At 39.7% G+C, this 23,495-nt stretch overlaps 1 protein-coding gene across 10 annotated transcripts in view; it reads right to left on the bottom strand.

The window, feature by feature from the left end:
• heph (polypyrimidine tract-binding protein 1 heph) overlaps window positions 1–23,495 on the bottom strand; it is a 517,180-nt gene that overhangs the window by 175,823 nt on the left and 317,862 nt on the right. Inside the window, exon 2 of one of the 10 annotated variants that reach the window (XM_076365038.1) lies at window positions 20,593–20,646. The exons of the other annotated variants lie outside the window; for them this stretch is intronic. Coding sequence (XP_076221153.1) covers window positions 20,593–20,595 — 3 coding nt within the window. The 5' untranslated portion in view covers window positions 20,596–20,646. The remainder of the gene's footprint in view (window positions 1–20,592; window positions 20,647–23,495) is intronic. 10 annotated transcript variants of the gene reach the window in all.

The raw sequence follows: 23,495 nt of genomic DNA, 5'->3' as shown, positions 1-23,495 counted from the left end.
ACCAAGCAACCATCCACACCACTGTTCAACAACAGTTCCCCGCAATTAGACAATTTCCCGTCATTATACCGAGAAGATCGTCAAACTTAAAACGTTCTCTATCTAAAACCGATCTACACGACCGTATCGCGTATTAATAGCGCAGAAAAAGGTCAGAGATGAAAATTTCCGATGATTACGGGTTGTCCCAATACTCTGGAATGTCAGCGTGGATCCGTCACCAATTTAATAATAACGTAACCGCGATCCGGCGACGGAATCGCGGTATATGATGGACCGATCAATCGTAACTTGGATCTTCATTGGCCGAGTCTTGGTTAGCCCAGAAACTAATCCCGTCTCGTTATTAGCGATTCCACGCTGCCAGGGCAGAGGGTTAACGCAATTTTCTTGGAGGAACGAGCCCGGTAAAAAGGGAAGACGGTTTTTCCAGTGAAAACGAGTACACCGACGCGGACAGGTGCTCCCGGTTTAATCTGAGCCAAGGGTTTAATCAGAAATGCCTATCGGAGATCGATCAGTTCGAGACACGTGGGTAACTCGAACGATTCCTTCGTGGAGAAATATTTGTCGGAACACAAGAACAATGTTATTTGTTAACCCTTAGCACTCCACATAGTTTTGTGGTAGCAACTCTTACAAAATTTTGATAGTGGTCATACTGAAAATTAACAATGTTATAACATTTCTTAGACCTTTAATTCCCTTCTCGGTACAAGCTTTGTATATTTGGAAGATCTAATAATCTTAAGGTAGTTTTCTTAAAATTCATTAAAATATTTAATATTAGACCTGGTGCAATATTGGAGCCTACAGAGTTCAAAGGGTTAATCTAACAGTGGAACTAGCAGATAAATCGAGGCTTTGGAATTTCTCTGTGGGAACTGGAATGGTGATTATAAAATGAACTATAGGAAGTGTCTAAAATTCGAGGGGAAATGATTAAACTGAGAAAAGAATTTTAAGTTCTGACTTCGGAAGTTGTCTTTTGATATCTTTGGTAGAAATGTTAAAAGGATTATTGGTGATATGATAGATAAAGAGATTTGTGTTTCAGATGATAATATGATTATGGTTAGATAGGGAAATGTATTGTTGTAATAGTAATAGTTATAGTGACTTTAGTAGTGATAATTGAATAGTAATATCAATAATTCTATATAGGAATAATCAAATGGCAACACGAATAAATTCTATTAATAATAACTGAACAGTGATATTAATAATAGCAATATTTAACTAGTAGCATATTTTAATAGCAATAATTTAATAGTAACAATAACTTCAAAACCCAATTATTGTTTAATTGTAACACCAAACTCAATAACGATATCACAAGAATACAACACGATTCCACTGTCAAAAAATCGCAGAATATCTGTCCAAATTTCTATATTACACGCATCACCGTGGAATTAAATAGAAACACAAATTCCGCCATGCAAAACATGTCAACAATTCAACCAATAATCAACGAAATGATGTTTGTTCCGTCAAGCAAAACACGAAATTGAAAAAAAAATTCCGACAGGTCAAAGAGCCTTAATTAGCGAAACTTGGAAAATTCGATTCGAGCGTGTTTCCCCTACATTTTTAGGGTGGTTTGCCATTGATCCCGCGGAAGGATGAATTGAATTTTAATTAAATCGCCGATTCACCGGTCGAACAAACCAGAATGGCAGCGGCGCAGATTTAATAAAGCCCGGATAAATTTTCCATGAAATTAATTATCTCCAAACACAATGGATCCATTGTTGTACACCGAGATATTAGTGTATTGTGCCGTGGAAGGGGTGAAATCGGTGGGAAAGGGTTACACACACACACAATCGTTCTTTCTTTCTTTTGTTTCCCGTTGTTTTTTTGTTTGTTTGTTTTTTTTTAGAATTCTTCCTTTCGCCACTTTTATCAAACTTTTTTGCCATATTTCCGAGGGATTACAAGACCAGGCGAGATAAGAAAACTCACGTGATGAGGTTCACGTGCTCCTCGATACCCGTTGTTATCAGCGCGCCGCGCAAACAAGGTTATAATGCGTTCAGGCGAAGTTCGGGGCCCGGCGAGAAACCTATACCGTCGAATCGACTTTTACCCGGGGAAAAATGTAGCCGGGTGCCTCGCTGGAACTATTTTACGACGGGAAAATGTTTCGACGTCGACAAAATTGAGGGAAAGGGAAATATAATTACCGGACCGCGAATTGGAAGAGCGAAGTCAAACAAAGGATTCCTTTTTCTGTCGATAATTTTAATACTGGCATTGAAGTGGAGATATTATTTACCGAGCTCGTAATTGGAAGTTTGTTGATTTTTCGGTAATGAATGAGGAAATGTGTCGGACTATTGGATAGTGTGTTTGGGTGTTATAAAGTTTGATCATCGATATTAATTTTGGTGGAACGTATGTAACAGGATTGAAATAGATGGAAGTATTGTATAATATTCGTTGTAATTTAATTAGGAAATTAGAGAACGATGAATGTTCATAATCTTTCAAATACAGGAAATTCGAATTCTTCGATTACTTCATTTCCATATGTAAACGCAAGTTTAATGTATGTACGTGGTAACAAATTCATAATTAAATTAACAAGAGATCTATCATCTACTAATTACTTCCAATAATCCCCAATAACAACTCCTAATTAAATCACTAATAAATTTATCATCCAGCAATCCCTTTCAACAATTTTCAATAGTTTCGAATTAGTAATAATTCTACCACCCAACAATACTTTTAACAATTTTCAATAACTCCCAATCATATCAGTAACAAATCCACCCTCTAATAATTCCTTTCAAAAACTTCAATAACTCATAATTAAATTACTAATAAATCCACCCTTAATAATCACTTTTCCAAAAAATCATCCCCCAAAGACATTACGAATCACCGTTCAACGAATTTCCCCGTGGAACGGGCAACCTTGCCAGTTTCTACAAATCGTCTCGATCGACCAGCTGCAAAAGAAGTCAAGGGTTGACGATACATTTTAACAATTTTCAATACTTCCCAATCAAATCAGTAACAAATCCACCCTGTAACAATTGCCTTCAAAAACTTCAGTAACTCCCAACCAAATCAATAACAAATTCGTTAATAATTAAATCACGAATAAATCCAACCCCTAATAATCACTTTTCCAAAAAATCACCCTCGAAAGACATTACGAATCACCGTACAACGAATTTCCCCGTGGAACAACGGTGAAACTTTCCAGTTTCTACGAATCGTCTCGATCGACCAGCTGCAAAAGGAGTCGGAGGTTGCGGCGGAGGGAGAAGAAATTAATCGGAGATTTATCTTATCAAAGAAGAAATCCCATTATCCACGGCTACGTGCACCGATACCTAAGTAAATAAATAAAAGAACGTATCCTGACCGCATGGGGGAAGGGGTGGACAGAGCAAGCTGCGAGCACACAGGTGCGACGGGAAAAACTCACGAAATAAATCTCGTCGCGGGGGTTGGCCCGCGTTCACGTTCACCTGTGAGAGACAACCCTTTACCACGCTGCCAACGGACACGGGGAAAGTGGTAAAAAGGATGGCAGAAATAATTTGGAAGAAACGTTTCCGGATTATTACGGATCTTCTATTTTTCCGTCTGTCTTTCTCGCTGCCTTGGCCTCCTTCAACCCTCCCGCAATCACTGTCCGCTTTTTCCCGCGACGCCCACGGACTTGTTTCTTGTCGGTGGTGAAAAACGGTGCGACTTGGTCACCGGGATCCCTGGGCAACGTCGTTTGTTCGTCTGAGAAGGGATGGGGAAGGCGTGGCTGAATTTCTGTTGGCTTTGATTGGACAGTGTCATGGATTAACACGTTGAATGCCATGGGAGTCACCAGTGACCATTAACCAAATCGAATTACTATAGTTCAGTCAGTTGGACTATGATTATTTGATAGGATTTGTATATTGTAAATAATGCTACCTAATACGGTGACGTTTAAACTAGATGAACATGCAATAATAATAATAATAATAAAATTATATATTAATACAAACATATATAACATATGTTATATAATAGCACGTGTATAATTAATATATATAATTAATTAATATATAATTCAATCGGATGATTTAATACTAAATCTTTTCCATTTTGTGTATCTCCCTCTATGAAATCGTGCGGTATTCAACCGTGTTAACAATTTGCTGAAGTTGAAGACTTTGCTGGAATTCGTATCGGAGACGGAATAGGTTAGGTGTGTATTGGGGAATTATGTTTGATTGTTCGTCAGATACTTTTGATGCGCAATGTGAGTATTGGATCCGTTTGAAATGAGGGCATGGTTTTTAGAAATTTCAGTTGTGTATGTCACTCTAAGAATGTTGGATGGGATAAATTGATCTACTTGAGAATTTTTCTGTTGCATTTCAATTACGAAGTTCTTGCAAGAGGTTTTCAATTAAATTTGTGTATTTCAGATACAAGACTCTTCGAATCTCAAGAAATGTATTCTAGTTTTGATAAAAAGTTGGAAATAAGTCACTGTAGTTGCTCGGTAGTGTTAGCGTCAACAAAGCAATGATAAAACACTGACATTAATCTGAATATTACCTCAAAAACTATATTACAAGATACGACTCTTCAAGCATAAGTTACAATAACTAAAGCATAGATTATTCCATAAACTGACATTCGAAACAAATGATTTCCCAAACTTCAACTTCCCTATATCACTGACTCCACCATACTCCAACAACTCCAACAGCTCCAATTATATTCAGACCGAAAGAGTAGTCTAATTAACTTCTCGGATCCCAACAATACCACAAACAAGACTCCAAGAAGCTCGAAAAACCAATAAAGTATCCCCAAAGCAAAGTTCCACTAAGCAGGTAAACTCATCAAGGTATCTAGCATAAATACTTAGCACGAGTGATCTCTTATCAAGAGCTGGACGCCTAAGCATTCGAGAGTTCGGCGAAGTAAAAGGACTAGCCAAGTGGCGGAGGGGCAAGTTTCACCGTCATTTTTCGTCAAAGAGAATTCCAGGCGAGTTCCGGGCGGCCGGAAGACGGTATCGAAGCAAAGCAATTATGCCGGCCGCAATTACCCGCGGCGAGAGCCGTCGCCTCTCCTCTGACGCCTGTTTTTCGCGCTGTCTTTCTCGCCCACTCCCGCAGGGGAGAGTAATTGCGCCCGAGAGAGAGAGGCGCGAAACCGTGGCCAGCGAAAAATTTAAATTGTCCGTCTTGGCCGGGTCTTAAATTGCAGCTGCCCTGTCCTTCATCCATCTTACTGTCATCCGAAAATTTATCTGCGGCTGCTACGTGTAGCCACGTACCGTGGCCGAGATAAGGGACCTAGCTGGTGGGCGCAGTTTCAGGGAGAATTATGCTGGAGCAGTGAACAGTTTTGGAACTGACGAGTTGGAGGTGTTAGGGGATGTCTTGGGGATTAGGAGGATTCTTTGGGGATTTTTGGCTGTTGGGGATTTGATGGGGTCTTTTGGAAGCGAGGGTAGTTTGATTTCTGTGGGTGGTAGCTAAGTGACTTGGGTATTGGTTTGTTGAAGATGCTGCTGTTGGAGTAGATCTAAGACGTTTTTATTGGGAATCGTGATTCTTTTAGTTTTCTGGTAGCTAAATGATACCATTTAAATTTTGATTAGATCCTCGTACTATATGTTAGACTACTGGATATTGGAAATGTTTGTGTACCTGGTACCTAAATGATGACTTGGTCCTCGAGTCCTTAATACTCTTTATAGCTTAACTTTGCTACTATCTAGGACACCTAGGTATCGTATGTATCTTTGAAATAACATTGCTATTCTACATGACACTTAGTAGCAAAGTAGCTAAATGATAACTTAGCCCCCAAGTGCTTATTACTCTTTATAGCTTAGCCTTGCTACTACCTAGGACACCCAGGTAGCATGTCTTTAAAACAACATTTTATATAACACTTAATAGCAAGGTAGCTAAAAGACAACCTAACTATTCCTACATATACACCACTCAGAAGACACCTGACTTTGCCATTCTATACAAACGCTATTGAATAGCTAACTTAGCTACCCTCAGACTAAAAAATCAGCCGCGCAGCTGATCCACAATCCCCAAAAGACTAGCAAATAAGATAAAGAGCTCAAGGAACATCTGGACACGGTAGCCACCGATGAAGACACAGGTATCATTGAAGAAGAAGCCAAGTAGCCAGATGCTCGGAGGCCAGCATAAAAGCCGGCGGCGGTAATCGCAAGCGCAGCGTAATTTAAGTAGACCTTATCGAAGTTCATCGCGCCGGTTCTGACGCCACGGCCCCATAATCCACCGGTTCGTTTTCCAAGCCTGGAAACCCATTAAGGGTAGCAGTTGCAACACGGACTCGGCCGCGAACAAAACGAGAATGAGCGGTAGGAAGGAAAAGACCCTCCCCCCGGCGCCCTCTTCCCTCTTTACCACCTCCGCCCCCTTTCTCGCGGTGCCGGAGTGATTAATGTGAATGGATGGAAGAAACAAAAAGGTAGCGAGGGGGGAAAAGGAACAACGAATCCGGCTGCCGCGCACTCGGTGTTAACTTTTTTTCCCCCTCCTTCACGGTCTTCGCTACCGACTCGCGTTTATTGCGAGCAGCATCTTTTGCTATCATTGAAAAATAGGCGGCACAATTACGGGCAGACCGCTATCGGAACTAGTTGGGAGACGTGGAAGAATCCTGATTGTCAGAATTAATTGGGACCAGGGTTCGGATAATGGAGCGGTTGAAAGAAAAATTACGGGCGAGTGGTTTAGATGAACAAGGTTTTGTATCTTTGGGTGGTTGAGAGGATTGAGATTAATATGTTGGTTTGGACATGTTTGAAGGTAGATGATGAATATCGTTGCTGAGGTGGATAGAATAGTGTACAGATTGAGTCATCAACTAGTGTGATAGAGTATTTATTGTATCAGGAACCTGCCTTTGGTATAATGAAGTTTGTGCAAACTTTGTCTCTTAGTCCTCTCTTCTTTCAATCCTTGCAGTGTCCACGTATTAAATAAACCAGTTCTAATTAACTTCACACTAAGTGTCAATTCTTAATTCCACCGGAAAATATATGTGTAGTCTGAAGGTATTCCAACGCAAACAAACGTAAAGGAACATCTAAGAATTCCCAGCAGAATATAAAATCAATATACCCTCAACCACACTATCAACTTGCAATAGCAACCCCACGAAACCTAATTCAATAGACTCAAACACGAAATTCAACGAAAAGAGCAACAGCCACAATCAGCGAAATAACCTGCAACAGTCTCTCGAAACCGACTCCTCAATATTCAGCGGCAAGAACCAACAGTGCTCCGAAGCAGCGAGATAAAATCCAATCGATGGCTCGCCATGCAACAACCAAGCAGCGAGACTTGCCGAATAAAAGAAGAACCAAGACCACCATTCAAGATTATCGCGATCTGATACGGCCGATGATCCGCGGCCGCTTTTCAGCGGGCAGCAGCCAGCTCCCTAAGGGGCTCGGAACGGCGAAGAGTCAAACGCGAACAAAACACTCGCGCAAATCGCACACGTACACGCGTACACAGGCAGCGTACGATAGTTGTGCACGCGCGAACGAGTGGCTCGCTCGAGCGTGTCCGCGCAAAAGGGAATTTATGCACGGTTCGTCGGCGCGAGGGCGCAAAACATCCCCGGCCGGCTAGTAAATATTAATGCGCTCATTAGCCGGGCTTCATATTCATGGTATGAAAACTCATCGTTTATTATGTAACGATTGCCGATGGTGGTGCCGGCCGACGATGAAATCGCCCCTGGATCACGGATTACTGGGTAATGATAATCGACGGCCCAGAATTTCGATGACTTTCGGGGAAGTGGAGATGATTTCAGATGGCGATGGGGGTGGGAGTCCTTGAAGATGAAATTGTGGGCTGGTAGATGTGATAGTGGATGGTTTGTTGTTGTTGATAATATCATAAGTTAATATTGATAATATAATAGGTTATTATTAATAATATTAAACGATGTATGTTGAAGATATACTATGCTCGAAAACTGTTCATTTTTTATTTATCGCGATTAACATATAAATAGAAAAGATTCACATGTAAAAGAGAAAACGATAAAATGATTGCAGATACTTATATTGCCCTCTGAAATTGTTTTTATATAAAAAGGTGATTATTACTAAACAATTCCAATACAAAGGAACTATAAATATTCCGAACACTTCCAAAGTATTTTTCCTAAACTCCAGGCCTATCAACAAACTCTAAAAATAATAAAACAAACAACAATTAAATTAAACACAGTAAACCTTACATTTCAATTCACTGTCCAGACATCATCATAGTCTCTCAATCAAAAATAATTTATAAATCATATATCACATACCCCAATTTTACCCTACCCAAAAAATTTCCAACTCCCGTTCCAACCGCTCCTCAAAAGAAACTCCATTCGCATCCTCTTTCCACGTGAAAAAAATGGAAAAACCAGTCATCCGAAGTTAGCCACCGATAAGCCGTCGAAAAATCAGTGTCAAAAGCTCGACCCGCGCAGAAAGCAGGGTCGAGCAAGCAAAGGACCCCTCGATTACCCGCCCTGATTTATAGCTCCCGGAAAACTTCGATTCCCACGATCCACCTTGTCCGCATTTCCCTACGAACTTTTCCGAACTCTCGGATTCCTCTCTCCGCGGGAAACGGATCATTAACCACGGGCCCTCGGCGTCAGCCTCAAAAAGAAGAGCAAAGGACGACCTCCATAATACCTGGAAACACTGCAGGCACAGTTTCGCGAATGTAGGGGCGGAAAATGTGTCTGTTCGCAGACTTGTTGGATTACATTCATTAATTAATGGATCACATTACGTTAATTGTAATGTTCTGTGTATCACTCTGTACAACTACAATGATCTTGTAAAAGAATATTAACCCTTTACACTGTAGATGGTTTTGTAATCCATCAGCAACTCTAACTAATTTTTATACTACCCCTAGCGAAAATGAAGAATATTATAATATTTCTTAGATCTTTTATTTTCCTTCTCGGTACAAGATTCGGATGTGTAATATAGAGGACTCTGGTAATGTAAGGGTAGTTTTCTAAGATTCATTGAAATGTTTAATATTACAACTGGAAATATTGGAGCTTACAGAGGTCAAAGGGTTAAGCCTTAAATATCAAGCATGGAACAATATAAATGATATTATTACATTTGAGTAACTTTTAGGATACAATCTAAATTGATATAACAATATCTTCCCATTTTCCCTCGATACTAAAAAAAGCATCAAATTCAAATATCGTTTAACGTTCCCTATAAGAAAACACAGACCACCAAATGCTTCCAACAAACAAAACTCTGAATACTGCCAATATTCAGAGCATCTAACCATCTGATCGCAAACGACTTTTCACGAAACTTCCCGCTACATCTCCGCCACGCGTCATTACGATATCAAAAAAAAAAGGGAACCCACCCCACCTTTCCTCTCCCTTTTCCATCGCAGAAACTCCAAGCGGCCACAATCCTGTCACCGTTTGAACGCGTTACAGGCGTGTCTCTGTGCATTCAACGGCCGCTTCGAATGCGTCCCACCCCCGTAACGCGGCCGCTACGTGTCTCTGTTGTCCCTGTTGCACGCGCGCTCCAAAAAGATAACCGCGGACACCTCGTTTCCGGTTTCCTACGGTCTATAGACCGCGCCGAGCGGCAGGCAAACGAGGCCAGCCGGTATTATTGTAGCCGTTTCTCTCGAGGAACGCGCGTTACGGGGGGAGCGAGGGGGGATGGGGTGCTCGTTCGGTGGAAACTGGCACGGGCAATCTTTTTCAGGCACTTCGGGAAATGTCGGGAAGCTTTCGCGGACGTTTAACGGGACGTCACTTTCCCGGCCGGTTAAAATAGCTGGATTTAAACGGCATCGAGCTGCGAGGATAAAGTTGCTTGGCTACGCCGACCGCTCACCTGTATCCGCTGGCAATTAGTTTTGCTGGTGGATAGCAGCGGAGAGGGCTTGGGAACTGGGGGTTGATTTTTCGGGTTTTTACGGGCTGAGCGGAGTTTTTCGAGATTGAACTGGGGCGGAAATTATGGGTGTACAGTTTTGTTTTGGGGGCTTTTGGGTTTGGAATTTTCTGGGTTTGGGAAATAGGGAATGGGAAATGGGAAAATGAAGATGAGAAATAAAAATAGATAATAGAAGATGGGGAGTAGATAGGTAACAGAAAATGGGAAAACGAAAATGAGAAATAAAAATACATAATAGAAAACAGGAAAATGAAAATGTGTAATGACAATGGAAAATAGGAAAAAGGAAAATAATAAATGAAAATAGAAAATAGGAAAATATGAATAGAAAATAGAAAATGGGAAAATATGAATAGAAAATAGAAAATGGGAAAATATGAATAGAAAATAGAAAATGGGAAAATAAGAATAAATAATAGAAAATTAAATTTTTACAAATCCTTTTGAAACTACCCTATTCAAAGCAATATTATCTATTTCCGAGATTTTAGAGCATTAAATACTTTTCCTCTGACTATTTTCAGCTTCGCAATGCTCTTAGAAAATGTTATTCCATTTTCGAAACCATTTACGACTATTTACTAAACTAAATTCAAATCTTTCAAAAACTACCCTATTCAAAGCCATAGCACTCATTATTCCTACAAGAAACCACACGAAACTCCAGATACTCCACACGAATAACGAAAATACAATAATTAATTCCCACTGAATACAAAGAAAATACCGATGTTAATCAGCTTCACTTTAAACTTCCGTCAACAGTCCAACTAGACAGTATAAGGCTCGTAAGTACACTCTCGAGATCGTCAGAGAAATGACCAACGAGTCCGTGAAACCCATTAAAAAATTGCCAGTGTTAATAACATGGTTCCAGAAGTAGGATCGTTTAATTAAACCGCGTCATCTCGAAGGAAACACGAAACTACAATCTCACCCCCTCTATCCATCCATTCCATTCGGAGTTCTTATCATTGAGGCCGACTCGATTGGTAACCGAGGGAAAAATCCTTTGAAATCCTACTTCAAAGGTAGAAAAGTTTGACGGTGATGTCACAGGCAATCCACTTCCGGCCTTATTTAGTAAATCGACTCACGCGGCCTGAGGGGGGAGGAGGGGCGGAAGTCTCGGAAAGTATCTCGGCAATAAATATATCGGCTTATAGTCGTCTCGAGGAGTTTCGCGAGTCATCAGAAGACTCGGAACTAAACTCTCTCTCTCTCTCTCTCTCGATGAAATGGGACTAGGAGGCTTGTCCCTTTGGACCCTGTCCCTTTGAACCCTGTCCCTTTAGAAGGTTGTTGTTCTTATCGGTGAAATATCGAGAGACGCGATTGCCTCGCGATCCGGCTCGTTCATTTACCATTTTCTACTGATACTCGAAATGCCATTTTTATCTTTAACGTGGCTCTAGACGTTGCTTGGAGTCTTTGTTTCATTGGTTCGCTGAAAAATTGGTTTCTTGCGTTGAGGGTAATGTGAATGTTCTGGTGAAGAATTTGTAAAGTAGGAATATCTTGGTGGATGAATTAGATTAGTTGAATGGAATTTTTGTTAGGAGTATTTTTCATCCTGATGATCTTGGGATTGTAATTTGTAACAGTAATAAATGGATTGACGGTTTTGTTGGTACTCTAATAACAGAAAATGACGTGTAGAATATTTTTCTAAGAATTATAAATTATATATTGAATTGTATATTAAAATTCTATATTCAACTCTATATCAAGATTATACATTAAATTATGTATTAAAATTCTATATTTAACTCTATATCAAGATTATACATTAAAGTTGAATATAGAATTTTAATATATAACTTTATATCAAGATTATATATTAAATTATATATTAAAATTCTATACTCAATTCTATACCAAGATTATAAATTAAAGTACACATTAAATTAATTAAACATTTAAAAACCAGCGTCTCATCAGTCACCAGTCCAGAAGAACACACATCGCCGTACCAAAGGAAAGAAAAGGAAGAGGACACGGTAAGTCGAATCAGCTAGCTGGTGGCTTATCCTTTTCCAGGCGATTTACGTGCGAAGTTCACGTGGAAGGAAGCGAATCGTTTATCACGTGGAGAGCTAATAGATAGCTCGGCGCGGTTACGTGTTCGTGGTTCGATCGGTGCCATCCCTTGTCCCTAACCCCTGGAATCCACTTTATCGGGACGATCGACTAACAGCTGCGGGAATGAAGCTGGGAATCCGGACTGGAAATCGAACTTCCAAATTCGACGCGCCGGAAATGCGTAACTCTTTGCTCGCGAAAAGTAACTGAAGCGTTATCCTGCGGGAATGATCGTATCCTCGGAATAATTCCCGAGAGAAAGTCCTTAAATCGCTGTCAAATGAAATTTTGAAAAGAACAAGAAAGAATTTTTCAATTTTTTTGAAACTAAGTGTCTATAAATGAATAATAAATTAGTTGAACTATAATACAGTATGATACCAATAATTCTTTTTTTATACTTTGAGAATTTGGAATGTTAGATTCGATGTAGAAAACGTTTAATAATTTTATTAATGTATCATTAAAATTTCATTAATTATTTATTGAAAGATTAAAATTCTAGGCGTATATGTCCATGTTTGCTCCAAAATATGATTATTGATAACAGAGTGATATTTAATTTTGAATTCAAGAGGATTCAGTAATATTGATCCTTGTTAATTTCTCATCAGTCATTATCACGAATCTGATAACCGATTCATTGTTCGTAGAGAAAAGGAATTCTGGGAAATTTCAGGCAAAACTTGTGGCAACTTCGAAGAAATTCTCTAAGTAAATTTCATTTAGTTTGATACGAAACAGCGTACACGAGCTTAATTCGTACTAATTAAAAGATACGAGAGGTACGTGTGTGCATCAGATTGTAAATTTTAATAAGAAATCTCTGGTTGGAGAAATTCACGTCTACGGTGATCATTTGTCGTCTCGTCGATGAATAAATTCTGATCGCCACTGATAAAACAAAGACACCAGACCAGACACTCAACTACCAGTGACTTATGCATGCGTCCAGGTAAGAACGTTTCATCGTTCGAGTTTTATAGGCGCTGTGCACAAGCATGGGACGCGGATTTTATGCGAAGAACCGGGTTCGCTGTTTTATAGTAACTCTCCCGCTTGATTTTACGAGCTGTCGTGGGTAAGCGTGGATATTCGAATATTCTACATTTTCCTTGCCATTTTCGGAATTACTGGAACACGTACCTTCGTGTTTGTCCATAGTTCACGGTACTATTCCCACAAGAAACCGAAGGAAATTCAATTTTTCAATGTTAACACGTTGAACGCCACGTGTGTCGCCGGTGACACAAAACAAATTGAATTGTTATAGCTCATTCAATGGAATGACGATTATTTGAAAAGATTTCTATATTATAAATAATGTTAGTTAATACGGTGACATTTTGTACAGCCGCAAAGTTGAGTTTGCTATTGTCCTACTCAATGTGTTAATTAATTAACAATAGAAAAATGTTGACAAAATAGGGGAACGAATCTACACTAGAGAACGAATCGAAAATGTAGAATAATATGCACGAGACTTCATTTACGAAATAATCAACTTTCAAAATTGCCTCGCGAACGCATTGACACAATAGCAAACAAATTTTGAAACCTGATTGTCTCAGGAACGAAGCGTCACACGAGCAAAATTTATTTCGCATTTTCGATTCATTTTTTCGTGTAGAATCGCCCTGCCCTCGTTCGGACCCCAATTTTCGACGCAGAAATTAGTTGTTCGAGATAATAACAGTGTAAAACTTCGCATATAGAAACCTACTTTCTGGCGAAGTATAAATATCTCGTTAGTTTAACAGTAGAACTACTGTAAAAGTCAAAATAACTGGTTTTTATATTTCACAATTAATATCTTAAAAGGATTAAATATTTGAAATTATTTACGAAATAAATAGTTTCACTTGAATACTATAATGAATGTCAAGAAACCGAAAATAATATATTGTTACCATTTTTATAGGGATTGAACATCAAGCGTATTAAATGCTCGGTCAAAATGACCCATCTGGAAATTTTCATTCGCTTTGAAGTCCTGCGTCTCGAACCTCCATGCAGATTTCTGTTTCATCTTTTGCTTCATGGTGTGTAAACCTAATATATACCACACAGATATCTAAAATCACATACTCTGTTTCATGATTTTACAGGATCATTCCCAAGGCAATCATTCACCTTATTTTCAAGTTACCATCGAATCAGGCACCAACTGATAAGAAAAAAAATAGAATTTAACACGTTGAACGCCGCACGGTTTCATAAAGCAAAATACACAAAATGTAAAAAATACAATGTTAAATCATTTGACTGAATTAAATTATTATCATTGCACATTCATCAAACTGAACGTCACCGCAATGGGTAGCATTATTTATAATATAGAAATGTTCGCGAATAATCATCGTTTAACTGAGTGAATTACAGTAATTCGATTAGATTGGGGGTCACCGGTGACCCCCATGGAATTCAACGTGTCAAGCAAGCCTACACTTTTTATTCCATCACTCAATGCCTCCCTATTCACACTGCCAATAGACAAAAATCCGCAGTCCAGGAATCACTGTAGAATCCTCTACAATTTATCTTCGCTGTTCCTGAGTGGAAAAAAGTAGCTTTCAATGACGATGAAAAGCGCCGCCGGCATTTGTATGCCGAAGAATCGATCCCGCCCTCTTGTAACCGATTAAGAACGGACCGGGTTGTTACAAGCTGATCCCCTTCGGCGCGTCGGTTTATGAGACGGCGATCAAAGCACGATTAATTACACCCCTCCCCGCCTCGTGATACGTCGCGATGATTAATTCGCCGGCGCAGGACGACAGAAACTTCTACCCGGCCGCAACTTTCATTTTTCGCTGGGGCGGAACGGTGAAAAATGCCGATGTTTCACGAGTCGAAAGTTCCGCGCGCTGTCCCGGCTCGGAAGAAAAGGTGAAAAGGCTCCTTTCGAGCCGGGAACTCGCGAAAGTGCACACTCATTTCCGTGTTCGCTGAATACCCTCGATATCACGCTTGATACAGTATCGCGGCATTTTTCACGCGAAACTTCCAGGGGATGAAACCCCTGCCGCCGTCATTCCGATGGAATTTTTCCAGATATTCGGGGGTAGCGAATGTCTTTCAACGGGAGTTGCGGCGAATACGACGAATTAGGACTCGGAAGAAACTGTGTTTCCAAAATTGTTTTGTGAAATTGAATTTGAGAATAGACATTGCTGTGCGTGACTGCTTAGGGAAACTGTTATAGAATCAGGAAAACACAAAGAGAGAATTAATATATAACAAATTAGAATTTGTGAGGAGGAAGCACATGCTTCGAAGAATTGCATTGTTTTGTGAAATTGAATTTGAGAAGAAGGAAATTATTTTTTCCAGTCTGCGTGATGGTGTAGGGAAAATATTACGGAATCAGGGAAAGACAAATAGGGAAATGATATATAACAAATTAGAATTGGAAAGGACGAAGCACATGTTTCGAGAAATTCCGTTATTTTGTGAAATTCAATTTGAACAAATAATAATTGGAGTATTTTTGGGGAAGAAACTAAACAGAAATAAAATATAACAAATTAAAACTCGAAACAACGAATCAAACATGTCAGAAAAATGCATTGTTTTGTGAAATTGAATTTGAGGATATAAAATCAGTGTATTTTTCTCAATGTACCCGATTCTATGCTAAAAATGCTACAGAATCAGGGCAAAATAACAAAGCAGAACTCGAAGCAACGAATCAAATGTTTCAAAAAATTGCATTCTTTAAATTAGATTTGAAATTAAATCTGAAAAAATAAAAATCAGTATACTCCCCTCAATATACCCGATTCTATAAGAAAAACGCTACAAATTTCCCTTATGACATTGCTTTCCACGAGGCTCGTGTCAAAGGTTAAGAAAAATGTTCGGTGTGACATGAACGTCACGCGAACGTTCATCCATAACATCGCTTTACTCGAAAACGATGCGTTCCAGGAGAAATGTTTATTCCAAGTAATTGGTGTATTTTTGCACGGGGAACGAGACATAATTGAATCCGGCAGTCACTGACGAGCGAGCGGCTCTCCAGGAAGCCTCGATGGGGGAAATGTCAGGGAATTTCTTGGGAGGGATCGAGCCAAGAAGAGGATCCCCCGTTCCGAGTGGCGGGATATCGCGTTATAGGTCGTATGATAGATTACTTTCACTTGCGCGATGCTGAGCCGCGAATACGTCACTCCGCCCCGCGAAAATAGATTCCGCGCGATTCGTGGCACGGAAATTCCATTCGTCGGGGCTGAACCGCCTCTACTAGACGGAAATGGCTATAGAGGTGGAAAATGTGCTCCGGGGATTCCGAATGAGGGAATCCGGTGCAGTTCTACTTGATCGGGGCGAGATCCCAGCGCTGATTCCTAAAGGTCAATTACTGGGAGGCTCGGGGAACGAATCCTCGCGACTGCAACAACATTTGCAGTGTCTATTGAAAAAGGAAGTTTGAAATTAGTTGTCTGAGATAATAACAGTGTAAAACTTCGCATATGGAAAGCTACTATCTGATATCTCATCAGTTTAACATTAGAACTACTGTAACAGTGAAAATAGCTGGTTTTTATATTTCACAATTATTAATATCTTAAAAGCATTAAATATTCGAAATACCGTGGGGGTCACCGGTGACCCCCAACCAAATTGGATTACTATAGTTCACTCAATTAATCGACGATTATTTGGAAACATTTCTATATTACAAATAACGCTACTTAATTTCGTGATTAGCTAGAAGAACGTGCAATAGTAACAATGCAATTCAATCGAATGATTTAATATGACGCTCTATTTATTCAAGGATATTTGGGAGTCATTGAAATGTTACCTTCAAATGGTACAATTGTGACACTACAAATAAATATAGAAAAAATTGTTAAAACAGGTAGAGGTTGCAATAAAATAGAATGTCGAGTCGGACTCGACATAAGACTGTCAAGGGTTAAGCTACTGTCAAAATAAATGACTCAAATCATTATTCAAGGGGATAATCTCGAAATCGGCTGGGATGTAATAATAGTAATAATAAGACGTAATAATAAGCGTCCGATCGTGATCCGTAATTCTAATCGCAAACACGATATTCATCTCGACCAAACGATCGGCACGCGTCTCATTTCGCCAGTCGCAACGACACTCGACACGAAAATTCCCCTCGTTTCGGAGGCGAGCGCGCGATTTACTCTCTCTCCTGTTCCCGTGAGCGAATGTTTCCCCGTGAGCTTCTTTCCCGTCCGCCTTTCTTTCGTTCACGGCGGGGGCTTTCAAAGGCGAAAGCTCGTGTTCGCGCCCGGGCACCGGCGCGCCCGGTGAACATCAAAGCGCTGCCGCCGAGACGCTTTCCCCGGGAATTTTCTCGCCGCGCAAGAAAGCCCATCGAAATTTTCCTCCTCTGTTCGCTCGATAGAAAGTCCGTAGTAATTTCCGCGAAGTTGATCGCGGTCTGCACCCCACCGATGGGCCGGGGCCGGGGAAATTCCGTCGGCGAGACGAGAAAATTGAAATTTTGGAACCGTCGCTGTTTATTTGCCGCCTTTCTGTTGAAGGATGCACGTCGATACCATTATTTTTCTTTTCGGGATATATTGCCACGGAGTTGGCTACTGTCAGCGATTGGGGGTGGGGTTTTGGGGGTTGGCTGATTTGGAGATTGATGTTCTTTTGGAAATTAGGTATTTTTGGGATTAGGTACTTTGGAGGTTGGTTGTTTTGTAGGTTTGATGTTTCGTGAGATTGGTATTTTGGGTGTTTGATGTTTTGGGTGTTGGGTATCTCGGGAATTAGATACTTTGGATGTCAGATATTTTATAAATTAGATATTTTGGATGTTAGGTATTTTAGAAAGTAGATATATTGGATGTTAGGTATTTTACGAGGTAGATATATTGGATGCTAGGTATTTTAGAAATTAGATATTTTGGATGTTGGGTATTTGATAAATTAGATATTTTGGACGTTAGGTATTTCAGAGATCAGATATTTTGGAAGTTAGGTATTTCAGAGATCAGATATTTTGGAAGTTAGGTATTTTTAACACTTTATAATTGAGAAATTAGGTATTGTGGAAAATAGATATTTGAGAGATTAGATATTTTGGAAATCAGATATTTTATAAAATTGATATTTTGGGTGTTAGATATTTTAGAAATTAGATATTCTAGAAGTTCGGTGTTTTCGGGATTAGATACTTTGCAAATTAGGTATTTCAGAGACTAGACATTTTGGAAACTAGCTATTTTATAAATTAGATACTTTTGAAGTTAGGAAATACGATAATTAAATATTTCGTAAGTCAAGTGCCTTAGAAATTATACTTTTCGTTTGTTAAATACTCCAGAGTACCTCAGCAGTCTAGTATTTCAAAAATTACATACCCTCGAACTCCGATACTCCAAAAATAAGAAAATTAGCGACTAAAACATTTTACAAATTAAACATTCAAAAAACTGTACACCCCAGGAACCAAATATTTCCGAAATAATACACAGTCCGCTTTAATTAAACAGAATCTCCCAAATTCGAAACCTCAGTAAACAAATTCCCGACTCGCCTACCACCGCAAATTCCCGGTTCCAACAAAAATATCTCTTCCATCCCACCGAATCACTTTTCCAATTAAAACCCAGCCGCAACACAAAAGCTGAACGGCCCGCTAAAACCCGGCAATTAAATCAATAAACAAAAAACCTCACAACGAAAATTTCGCAAACGTTCGGAAGCAACAATTTTCCCGGGGGGTTAACGTCAGTTTCATTTTTCCCCGGCTCCCTGCTCCATGGAAAATCCATTTTCCCGGGACACTGAACGAAAACAATATTCGACGAGGCGAATGCTAATGAACCGACCGAAATTCAATCTAAACCTTGTAATCTAGACCCCCGCCCCCGCCACTTTTATTGCCCCGTAAAGAAAGCTCGTTTATGTATCGCGCGGCGGGGGATGCGAGAGGGTGGGGAGAAAAGTAAAAAAAAAAGGAGAAACGCCGATAATGAGGCGGAAAAGGGGAGAGAAAATACGTGTAAGTGGTAATGGCCGACTTGTAGCAGGCGCTCGGCCACGTCGGGAACATGTTTGACTTCGCTGATAGCCGCGGGCTTAACCGCCCCCTTGATAAGGCCTATCCTCGTTTATGCGGAAAATAAAAATAAACTAGTAACGAGGGGAACCTGTGGAAACGTGGCGCGGGTTGTGTACACGCGTAACGACCTCGGCTTTGCGAATCGTTTTAAGGGGTGGAAATGGGGAAGCGAATTTCGTAGGGGTAAAATAGTTTTGGAATCATTTGAATAATGTAACAGTGTAATTTATACGCGTTTAACGTTTGATGTTTCGGCGAATTTGGTAGGTATGAATATTCGGCTGCGTGAGGAAATTTAGCGAATATTATAAATATTTGATGTTCCGATGAATTTGTTGGATGGTAGTTGATAGGTTTAGTTTACATTAGAATAGTGCGGGATTGTCGAGAGGCTAATAATTCGGAAGTTGAATCGCGGTGAATGGGGAACAATGGATTTTTATGGAACTACCCCTGTTTTTGATATTTCGGTTGCCCAACTTTCCTGTCAATTTTGATATCAATGTAATTATATCGTAATATTCAATCTTTTAGAAGTCGTATCTACATGACAACCCTAAAGATTCATAAAACAGTGTTTTCGCCCTCATTGGAATCACTAAAAAGCAAGTTTTAATTCTCATCTTTCTACTATATCTACCTAACAACTCCAATCTTCATAAAACAGTGTTTCCACCCACATTTGAATCACCCAAAATCAAGCTTCTATCCTCAACTTTTCTTTCAACTCCAACATCTCTACAATCACGCTGCAAAAATTAAATTTTCTAAAACTATATCAATCTAACAACTCCAATCTTCATAAAAAAGTGTTTCCACTCTCATTTGAATCACCCAAAATCAAGCTTCTATCCTCAACTTTTCTTCCAACTCCAACATCTCTACAGTCACACCCCAAAGAATTCAATTTTCTAAAACTATATCGATCTAACAACTCCAATCTTCATAAAACAGTGGCTGCGCCCCCATTTCTCCCACCCCAATCGTCGAAAAATCGAACGGAGCGGTACATTGATAAGCTAGAACCAAAACTGCAGACCCGATGTACTCAATTTGTCATATGGCTCGTGGGTCCTTTTCCGGGAACATCCTTAATTATAATGACCCACTTCAGCCGAGGATTCTCGCGTTTCTGTTAGACGCGTCTCTCCCGCGAGCGTTTCGCCATGAAACATCCCCGCGATACCTAACGCGGCTGCGTTGGAAGTCGGTTAATCGCGCAAAAGAACGGGTATATATCGCGACGTTAATTAAGAAGGATGTCTCGGGGTATTAGCCGCAGCCTGCCACCCAGCGTCGTTCATCCGAGGATGAAGCTAGAAACTGGAGGGGTGGCTGGGTGGTTGGCTGGCGTCATGCGGCGCCTAAGCGAAATCAGAGCCACGTGGAGTGTGAGAGGGAAACTGGCTGGCGTCGCGCCGCGTCGCGTCGCGACGAGGTTGCGTTGCTGTATATAGCTTACCATCGTCAGGGACGCGTCCGTCCCTCGAGCGTACTGGAATTCCGGGACACTCACCTGCAAGCAGAGAAAGAGTTGGTTAGGATTGTTTCGTGATGTTTGATTGATTGTGATATTTCGTTGTTGTAGATTTGTCTTTTGGGAGTGCTTTCGATTTTGGGTATATTGATTTTTGGAAATGGAGAAGGAATGGGAGGAGGAGAAGAAGAAGAAGATGAAGAAAGAATGAAGAAGGAATGAAAAAGGAAATAGAAAAAATGAAAAGAGTATTAGAAGGAAATAAAAAGGAGATAGAAGGACAAGAAGAAATGCAGAAAGGAATAAAAGAACAGTAGAGGAATTAGAAACCAAAAGGAATTAGAAAAGAAAAAGAATTATAAATTGAAAAAGATTAAAAAAAAAAAGAAGAAATCAAAAAGGAACAGAAAAAAGAACAGGCAGGAAAAATAAAAGGAAGAAAAAGTAAAGCAGAAATATATCACCAGTCGATGAAATCTGAAGATTGGTCACCTTGCTCTCTATAAACGCGTCAACGGACCCAAGTAATTAATTATAAAGAGGGAATACTGTACACTCCAATATCTCATAATAAATTACAAATAAATGCCAAAAGAAAATATACCTAACGATCATTTTTATTAAAAATAACTGACCACATAGTAACCTTACAACTAAAATTAAAAGATCCACAAATGATCATCATCGTCACGTTCCCTTTTTCTACAAAATGCAAATCTCAAACAGGCCGAGAGTGCATTACAGAAAATTCATTCACTACCGAGAGCTGCATGCTATTTCAGAATAACCATTCCGTCCATGTAAACGCGTTCCCTTGGATTAATTTCCGGTGTCTGACTATGGACTGACTGTGACTACTTATCAGCGCGTTATGTGTTCCTCTCCTCGTGATTACGCGAAGAAGTGTCTCACACGAAATTCAGATAAAAAATCCATCGAGAAATTAAACGATGAATACAATTTCAAAATATCTTACAAACAACTTAACCTTTTGCACTCGACGGGTGACCCCCAGTCTCCACTTGATTTAATGTAGTAAAACTATAAAATTTGATATTTAAACACGTTGGCTACCACGGTGATCACCGATGACCGGAGCTTTCAAATTACTCGAGAACAGTTATAATTCGTAAGATAACTGATGTCGAATGAAAATGTTTAATAACGCAAATAAATGGATATTAGTGTAACCTAATAATTGTGCACCGAATAATTGATAATTCCTTTCTATTTTTGCTACAAAAGTGATACATAAAAGCTGAAGTTTTTCGTGCAAGTCAAGGTGTTAATATTAAATTGTATATAATACATCGGTGTATGAAATATAAGATTAAAACGCTTTGTTTCTCAATTTACTTTAGCTTTCTCCTTCAGTTAATTTCAAACAATGTTGACTAGTTAGAAGATGTTATGTATTTCTAACTTCTGAGTGCAAAGGGTTAAAGAAAAAAAAGAGGAAATAAGTTTACAAATTAATATACAGTTTTTAAAATTGAAGTGCACAGAAAAATTCGAATTCTTGACGAGAGAAAATTCGAATTTTCTGTTTCGAGGGTTGAAGTGGAACACGATGTAGTCGAATCCGTGGCACGTACTCAACTTACAACGTAGACAAAAGAGAATATCCCTGAAAATGGAGTCGAACCGTTTACGAGGTATTCTTGGCGGGTTCCCCCGGGACAAGTTCGTTTGAACAGGGGCAAGGAACGAATTAATTGGAAGGTAAACGCATGTCCATAATGGCGTATCCGACATTGTATGTACGTGCGATTTCGTGTCCCCGGGGCGGCGTGTCCCTTTAGTCGTTTCAAAATGCCTTCCGGCAGCGCAAACAACGCTGCCAGTTTCAACATGGTCTGCGCTCCCCGTTACGTTTACATCGATAGAATTCATGTTTAGTAATTCCGCCCTATTTTCTAGCACTGTGACCTTTCGAGAACCGAATTGGTACTTCTTTTTCAGGCCCATGTGGATCTTCTTTCTAGACCATTATGGGACTTGGATTGAATCTACTTTTCATCTTAATATTTGTGTTCTTTTAGATGTCTGTAGGCATAGATTACCTTGCTACCTTATGATAGCAACTTTTAGGTCTGAGCTAGATATGTATGCTACCTTGGAAAGGTGGAAATCTCCAGATCAAAGTTAAACTTGTTAGCTACTTTAGTAAAGTAGCAACTGTTAGGCCAAACCTAGACCTGTTTGCTACCTTGGTGAGGTGGCAATCTCTAGGCCAAAGCTAGACTTGTTAGCTACCTCAGTGAAGTAGCAACTTTTAAGCCAAAGCTAGACTTCCTAGCTACCTTAGTAAAGTAGCAACTTTTAAGCCAAAGCTAGACTTATTAGCTACCTTAGTAAAGTAGCAACTTCTAGGCCAAAGCTAGACTTGTTAGCTACCTCAGTGAAGTAGCAACTTTTAAGCCAAAGCTAGACTTCCTAGTTACCTTAGTAAAGTAGCAACTTTTAAGCCAAAGCTAGACTTCTTAGCTACCTTAGTAAAGTAGCAACTTTTAGGCCAAAGCTAGACTTATTAGCTACCTTAGTAAAGTAGCAACTTCTAGATCAAACCTAGACCTATTGACTCCCTTGATGAGATGGCAATCTCTAGACCAAAGTTAGACATGTTAGCTACCTGGCTAGGGTAGCAATCTCTACAAATCTAGACTTGTCTAGCGATGTCACTAAAGTATCAACTTCTAAGCCAAAACTAGACTTATAACCTGCTACCTTTAGACTCAGTTAGACCCTACTAAATTCTTTCCTTATTCCAATGATTATACACCTAAACATAACCAAACACACATTAAATCTCTTATTCCCACAACTATACCTACATTTCACTTCAACACAAGTCCAAATCAATTGTCCAAACCTATACCCCAGTCTCC

Source organism: Nomia melanderi, chromosome 2 (genome assembly GCF_051020985.1).
Source record: "Nomia melanderi isolate GNS246 chromosome 2, iyNomMela1, whole genome shotgun sequence".
NCBI lineage: Eukaryota > Metazoa > Arthropoda > Insecta > Hymenoptera > Halictidae > Nomia > Nomia melanderi.
The sequence above is the reverse complement of the archived record's forward strand: the minus strand, read 5'-3'. Positions and strand labels throughout refer to the sequence as shown.